This window comes from Phoenix dactylifera, chromosome 2 (genome assembly GCF_009389715.1).
Source record: "Phoenix dactylifera cultivar Barhee BC4 chromosome 2, palm_55x_up_171113_PBpolish2nd_filt_p, whole genome shotgun sequence".
Classification (NCBI taxonomy): Eukaryota; Viridiplantae; Streptophyta; class Magnoliopsida; order Arecales; family Arecaceae; genus Phoenix; species Phoenix dactylifera.
Window position 1 is genome coordinate 24,756,895 of NC_052393.1, and position 8,215 is coordinate 24,765,109.

Genomic DNA, 8,215 nt, shown 5'->3' on the forward strand with positions numbered 1-8,215 from the left:
ATAAATTTTTATTTTGGAAAAAGCAATGTTAATAATCAAAATGAATAATTTGCATTCAAACATATCCTACAAATAAAAAAATAATGGTGGCAAGCCTCCCCACCCTTGCTTGGCGTTCCACTTGTGATCCTGGAGGATTTTGAGAAATGCGCCCAACCGAAAGAAAAGAAGAAAAACATAAAAGTAATGATGTTTTAGAAAGCTTGTAATTTTTATAGAAACTATAATAAAAATAGAAGCAATGGTGTCACAATGTCTTCATTTCCTTTTCGTTGGTTTCTCTTGCAAACTAATAATATTGCTATGTATAATAAGATAAAAATATTACAATTTATTCACATTGGATTTCTCAGTTATTTGATTTTGATCATCAGTTGCTAGCTTAAATTTGAGAACTTTATGAAGCTTTGCAATTGGCTTAACGTGCTTGAATGAAGCTTCATTTGAATCAATAATGCATTTATCCTTTGAGAGATCTGTTTTGGAAGATCCTGTCTCCTGATGCAAAACTCCATCTGCAAAAGTAAAAGAGATTACATTTCAATAGTTTAGTGAACTTCAATATCTTGCAATATTAAGAGACTCTAATAAATCCATTTTAAAAACTTGAGAAGGTCCCAATCATGTGATTTGAAACGCATGTTCTGATGTAAAACAATAATTTTGAAACAAAGGAACCATATTATTGCGAAGCAGATCAATAAAATTACTGTATTAAAGTATATAGTTTGATATATAAAAATATGCTTCTATTTTAACTTTCAATAATGAAAACAAAAAGGAAAATTTTTTGAAATGAATGTGCATAACATTTAGTCTGCAAGCTGCAAAGAAATAAAAAACTCGTGAATCATATTTAATTTAGTTTCTGGAATAACTACTTTGCTAGAATAACTGCTTAGGATTGACTCTAGTTACCATTCATAGCACTCTCACATGTATCAAGACAATTGTGAAAAAAGGTTGAAATCATGCAACTATAGTGCCCATAAGTGCAATACTTACCACTTTCGGAGAACACAAAGCATGTTCCTATTGTTTCTTGGTACTCCCCGATCTGTTGCATGGTATAAATAATGTGAATTTTGGTCTCAGTCAGTAGTAGTAAGACAAAGGAGGTAAGTTACAAAATAAAAATTAGTCAACAAACCAGAAAGTTCTGTTACTTTTCAAATGACAAGAACTATAACATTTGCTACAAGCATGTATAATCCAACAAGGTCTATGAAAAACACTGGCTTTACCATTTAAACACAAATATTCAGTGTTTGTAACTGGTAAACATTATCTATGGACACCAGACAAATTGTACTTTTATGTCCCGCAAAATTGGTAAAACAGTCTTTGCAAGACTTTTTCTCCAACAGGAATAAAACAGGGTTTGCTAACAGCTCAAGATGGACATGATTTTGTAAACTTCAAAATGGGGGGAAAGCCTATTTACAGCTTCGCATTATTGCCTGCACACATAAATGTGTCCTATATACTAAAAGAGGTTTTACATACGTGTTCTATATCCTAAAAGAGGTTTTACATACATGTGTTCTATATACGCAAGGCCGTAGATATCGCAATTCAGAAAATCAACTAAATATTTACAATACATTAAACAAGAGGACACTAATCGACAGTATAATTAAAAATATATAAAACTATTGACTACAGATTAATAAAATAGGAATAGGAACAAAATCGAGACTCACTATCCAATAGCAATTATTGCAAGAATAACTGATCAAGACAAATTATGACCACAATCACCAAACTTGTTCCAATTATTTAAGGTCGACCTTGTAGATCCAAGCATTCTAAATTTACAGCAATAGATATAAAGATGAATTTACAAAAATAGATTAAAATAAAGATAAAGATGCATTAAACATGCAAGCACTCCAATTAACATCACATGCAAAAAAGCGAAGGAAAAATTCATAGAAAAGGAAAAAAGAGATAACTAAGAATTGCTATCCATTATCAACTACTGCAACACTAGTTAATGGTAACAAATTACAAGCACAACCACCAAAGTTGTTCCATATATTTAAACACCGCTTCATCTATCAAAGCATTTTTCTCTTGACAAAAGTAAACGAACAAAAGAAACTGTAGTGCATTATTTGCAACTTTAAAGACTAATAGATCCATAAATGGAACAAAATGGAAATAATGGATGCTAAAGATGGGGCCAAGGTATAGATAGATCTCTTCGTGTCTATGATGAGAAGAAGTAAATGGGACTATGGAACATTAATAAATGTCTAGTATTACACTATGCATATTAGTTGAGCATTCAGAAGGAAAAAATGACTTAAAAGTGCCAATTAATTGCAGGATGTAAGTCGATTAAATAAGCTTTAATTGAAACAAAATAACATATCCAACGAATAAGCCCATAATTTCAATTCTTACCACAAAAATACCACTTCAGTGGATTATCAGTTTAGCCCTTGACAGAAGCAAATCTTAGACAATAACAACATTTATAACAAAGGCTGTTTCTCATAACCAAACAGAGATGATGCAGATTATGTGAGTCCACTCTGTCCCTCGTACACAAAGAGAGGTGGCGCAGTCTGCGCGAATGCACCTGACCATGTTCAGTATTTGCTACCTATCCTTTGAGCAGAAAAGAACAAAATGAAGGAAGAGACAAACAAAGAGCAGGTGAGCCGCATGGCACTCTCAAGATGCACATGCCACACACCTAAACAGTGTCTCACATTACAGTATGGCACCGGTGTTCTCCAAATGTATACCACCTGCTTTTCAACCAAGAAAGGAAAAGAGGAAACAAAGGGCAGGCAGATAACAGTGGGAAATTTCAATCTTAATATCCATGTTCCACACATATAAACAGTGCGACTAAAATCCACGTTGCATTTGATCTGCTTGTGGAAAAAAAAGGTGTTGACAAGAAAGCAAGTTTAAGGCAACCATCCCGGTGTCCAAGTATAAGCGAGCAAGATAAAACTTAAGAAATTGTACACTTAATCAGATTTTAGAATAAGATACTAAGAACATTCAATTTCATTTTATAGAACAAAGTGCATGTCTTATACTCAAAGGTCATATGTAATTAGTAATATTCCTCTAAAGTGGCAGTAGATCTTGTGATTCAAATGCTTACCAGTTTCAAGCGGTTGCCAATGACCAATATGGGATTCAGAGTGTCCAAACCCTACATAAATGAAATGGCCAATTAGCTTCTTAAAAAAATAAATAAATAAAACAGATACATATAATTGACAGAGGCATTATATAAGGGCTTACGGGTAGCAAATTGACCTATACAGCCTAGTGGTTTCCCATGGACAACGATCTGGGTTCGAATCTGGATGGTGTTGTTTCTCAATTATTTGACCTAGGTAATTCTACTAAGTGGCGCTTCTACCACAATAGTCTAAAAATTGGTGGGTTTACTGGTAATAGTCCAAAATTGTAGACCTGTAATTCAGATGTCAACCACAGAGACTCTTTCTAGAGAATGATGTTGCAATGTTAGATGCTTTGGAAAAATTGATAAGTTTACTGCAAAATCTGACAAATTGAATTCCAGTGAATGACTGGCTTGAGCAAATATATTGCATCCTACATCAATAAAAAGGAAAGCGTCTGCCAAAACTTTGAAGTTTGGCAAAAAATAATTGTCAAGCACGAGATATACAAAACTCATATGCTATCACAACATGGCATTCCCATCCACCAAATAAATTTACCTCTCATAAAAATATAGTATAAATACTTATACTTACAGATAGAACATAGGGAGCATTGGCTGGAATATCACCATGCACACAAACTTCATCCAAGTCAAGTAAGAGATATTCTTCTCCACCCTCAGTTTCTCTATTTTCTTCCAGGTTGCCTTCCATTAATTATACTCAAAGTCTTATGCAAAATGCAACAGAGGACACTGTTTGCCTAATAATCTCAGGGGGCAATCCTTGCACTCAAGTTGAGAAGATCCTAACACAATAAAAATCTACCAATCATAAATTCAAAACATAAAGTATAAGGACATTAGTGAAAACTACTTCCCTAACCAAAGATGTAAAATGATTTTCAATTAAAAAAGGAAAGAAGTGCTATTCAAAATGATGCAACACATTGTGCAATATATAAAAACATTTACAGCCTCACAAGCTACAACATTTTAGTGACTGATTAGCCACCATACACCAGCTACACTCTGTAGAAGCGATTTTCAGTTGTGTTTTCTAGAAATAATTAGATAGGGGAGGTTTTGTTTGTTATTTGGTTTGAGTTCACCTCTTCTTTATTGTGTTTGCATTCCTAAATCCTTCCCTTTGGATACAAGTAGGAAACCTCATTGAATTTGATAGTAGAGTTAGAAGAACTTCATTAAAGATTTGTGATCAAGCAAAGGAACTGGATTTTATTTATTGGAATTCAAGTTTCTACTATTTATCTATTTATTACAAATCTCCGAGTACTAAATTTTTATCAAATTCCTAAAGTTTCAAAACATTCCCTTTTATTTTGTTCTTATCTCCAACAGATGAGTTTCGGGTCTTAACATTGAATAGCCCATTGAGATGTTTACGGGCAGTTGCAAGAGACTGGTTGGTTGGACAAAATCTTTCTGTACTGTTGATGTGTAATATTACAATCATAGTTATATCAAACCGAAGAGCAACCTGGCCAAGGGTTCAGGTCGCTAGGTCAGTGGTTCGACTGCTTGGTCAACTGGTAGGCCGTTTTATCTTTCAAAATACTAATAAATGCATAATCACTGATAAATTATCTACTTCAAATACTAAAAGTTTTAGAAACTTTTTTAACACTAACTCATATTTTGATAAACAAATAGGCCACTGAATGATATTTCAAGGTCCAAATAACAAAATTATCCCAACTTATTATACAGAATGTGAACTATAAAGATGGAACATATCATCAATGTTGCAGAAAGACAGAAGAAAAGGCGAAATAGATAGAATTATGCACATTATTTTCTATAAGAGAAGAAAATCATGACTAGAACAAAGACAAATATGCAATCTCAATCATACAAACAATACATGGATATTTCATCAAAAAAAAAACAATAGAAGGTACAACATTCCAGTACTCTCAATTGCAGCATAAACATGAATTAATCATGAGTCATCTGTTTAGAAAATGTAAAAAAATGCCAAAACTAAATCACTTATTAATATGAATAGCTATTTAACAATTAATATCTCTAAAACTCCAACCCAAATTAAATTAATGAGGGACCGAGGGAGGAAGAAGAGGAGAAGAGAGAAGGGCGGAAGATCGGAGGGAAGCCATTGCTGGCCACCGGCCATTGTTAACAGGCAGTACAGAAGCCACAGGGGAGGCAGCGAGACAGTGAGGGAGGGGCCACCGGCCACTGGCGCGCCGGGACACTGTGGCAGGGCGCAGCAACAGAGAAACACGGAGGGGGCCGAGAGAGAGAGGGCGGGCGCCGGGCAAACCACAGCCAGAGAGGAGACCGGGAAGGAGGGAGACGGAGAGCGGGGAAAAAGAGAGAAGAGGGAGGGAAAGAATATTACCGGCCGACCTCGCCGCCTCCACCCGCGTCGGCCAACTCCGTCGCCGTCGGCCGCCGAAGAGAAGACAATCGGAGAGGGAGGGCCGCCGGGGAACAGAGAAAGAACAGGGGAGAGGCGTTCGATAAGGATTTTCCTTATCGTAGAGGCTGAACCTTTTCTTCGGTTCAAACCGAAGCCTCCGAGAATCCCGACTTAGGGTTCAGATCACTCACTAATTTTCCTTGAAAACTACCGGGTCAGAAAGTGTTCGTGAAACGCGAGTCCAACCGCATTTTATAGCCCATTGTAGTCCGATTCATTGGTTTGGGGATCCAGCAGGTCGGTCCAGTCTAGTTTTCTAAAATTAACGACAGATTTGAATTTATATGATGAGGTGACAACGAGCCCGCTAAGCCCTTTTTTATAGGTCAATCAAGACTCCATTTATCATTGCTGCCGCTAAATCCTAAACCTAGGTCGAGGTATGGCTCGGTTTATTTTGAGGTCAATGAGAATCGAACTGATAACCGAGGTTAGGCAAAACTTGTTACTTTTGAGTATAACCTGCTAGAAGTCCAATACCTAAGTTAGAATGGTAGGACAACAGTATAGAAGGAAGAAATCTTATAGCGTAGAGTCTCCGAATGAGCTTACTTGAGGACCTCCGGACTATCTCTTTATATAGAGTAGTATATCGATCCATTGCCTGATTTTGGCGCGACGTACATTAATTGCAAGATAACGGTCAGCTACATGTTTACAATGTAAAAGCTATCCCGCATGAGTAGCACATGGCAGTAATTACGTCAATCGTGCATTGACTGCGGTGTTGTCATAATTGCTAGTCTTTGTTAGCATGTATGGAATGGCTTCTCGATTTTTATTGAAGTTGTTCACCTTGGTTGATACCGAGGCTAAGGAGGTCAGTCTAATCCAAGGTCGAAATATTCAATATTTTTTTCATCACTTGTCCTCCACTTTCGAGGCCAAACTACATCTTAGTATAGGTGGCTGAAGTCATATCGTCATCTTGATCGAGGACAACTTCTAGAAAGGAGTTTTAATACGCCAGTTGATCTTTTTGAAGCATCATTATATCGGAGCTATCCTCAGACACTATTATTTCAAAATTTTCTCAAAGGGCCATTAATGTGGTGATTCTGGTGAATTGCTCTTGTCGTATCTCGAGCTAACACATGGATGACTCAACTCGGGTAGCCGAACCGTTGCTTTAATCAAGGTTGTTTGTACTCCTAGACAAGGGTAACCCCCTCCCTCATTTCACATTTCTTGCTTGTTTGGTGAATCTCCCTGGTGGCTCGAACTCTCTCCTGGGTGGTTCTCCGACGAACTTCTTCCCCTCCTGCTCTGACATCCTGCATGGTCTCTTTTGATTATCGGTGGGTTCCTGCTTTTAGATGCTCAGATTTTCCTTTCTTGTCTTTTTCTTCTCTTTTTTATACACCATAAGCGACACCGAGGTCCAAGTCTCGGCAGGGAGTTGGTCATTCAATTATTCTCCTTGAGCTCGATAATCTTCACCTCCAAGTGTGGTTGAGCCCGAAGTCCACTCTAGCCCAGATTATAAAATGTCAGTCCTCACCCAAGAGGAGATGGACTTGATCCGAGTTCCGCACTTTATCCCTGTCAAGTTCACTTTTGAGCTTGTCGGTCCCGAAGATCGGGTGATAAACCCTTCTCCGTTTCGGCTCAGCCTATATGAGGAAACTCTCAGGGCTAGGCTTAGACTACCACTTCACCCTTTTATCATTTAATTGATAAAGGTTTATAGCCTCATTCCTACCTAGCTGGTTCCGAACTTCTGGCGGGTCATCGCAGATTTTCTTTTTCTTTATTTTTTTTAAACATTTGGGCCTCGATTTCTCTTTTCCAGAAATTCTTTACTCTAAAGAGGCATCCTCGAAAAAGCAATTGATAATATTTCTCTTCTCAAAAAGGCTGCTAGTTGATCCGAGGCACTCCCTTTTCCATTTATGGATGGAAAGGGAGATTCTTTTTTGTCTCCTTAAACAACCACGGCAGTTTGAAACCCTGTGGAGGACACCTCAGAGATCTCTAAACCGGCCTATGAGGTTGTCTGGTGACCATCAAGGATCCTTGGACACTCTTCTTAAATCCAAGATTCCTCCTTTGCAAGAATTGTTGTCTGGGGAAATACTGATTAATGTCGGCCTGAGCCAGCCGATCCCGAGGGTAAATTTCTTTAGAATTTTTTATCTTTTTCTCCTCGTCATCATGTTCTTATGTGACCTTGTCTTCGGCCTTGCAGTTGTTGCGGCTTTGAAGACCCATTTGGCACTGATTTGGAAGAACATGCACAAGAGATCAACCACGACACTAGGGGGTGAAACCCCTCGGAGGAAGAAGTTGAAGGGAGAGTCCTCCTTAGCTCTTACTAAAGCAGTCGTTAAGGCCTCGGTTTTCGAGGTTTCTCCAAAGGTGCCGATACGTCGAACAAAGAATGTAGAGACCCCGAGGTCAAGATTATATCACCAATTAGGTCGAGAAGGGGTCGTCCTCGCCCAGCCATCTACTGCTGTCGTATCCTCTTGTCCATCATCATCTAAGGTTCATACCTCGGCACGGGCTGCTCCAAGTTCGTCAACTCCAGCCAAGGATAGTCCTTCAGCCCTGGCTCGCTCTTCTAGGGTTTTTATTCCAAGGTGGTCCATCAA

General features: G+C 38.0%; 1 protein-coding gene across 2 annotated transcripts; it reads right to left on the bottom strand.

Annotated features, from left to right (window-relative positions):
* Nucleotides 1–227: 227 nt before the first annotated feature.
* On the bottom strand, nt 228–5,782 carry LOC103719190. Of its 2 annotated transcripts, none has more exons than XM_017845734.3 (5): nt 5,541–5,782; nt 3,753–3,982; nt 3,128–3,178; nt 1,006–1,057; nt 228–515 (listed from the first exon to the last, which is right to left on the bottom strand). In XM_017845734.3, the coding sequence occupies exons 2-5, from the start codon at nt 3,870–3,872 to the stop codon at nt 325–327; spliced, it is 414 nt and encodes a 137-aa protein (XP_017701223.1). In that variant the 5' UTR covers nt 3,873–3,982; nt 5,541–5,782; the 3' UTR covers nt 228–324. The 2 variants fall into 2 exon arrangements, with proteins under 2 accessions (XP_017701223.1, XP_008806533.1); XM_008808311.3 differs by having other exon boundaries at nt 3,753–3,966; nt 5,541–5,781.
* Nucleotides 5,783–8,215: the final 2,433 nt, after the last annotated feature.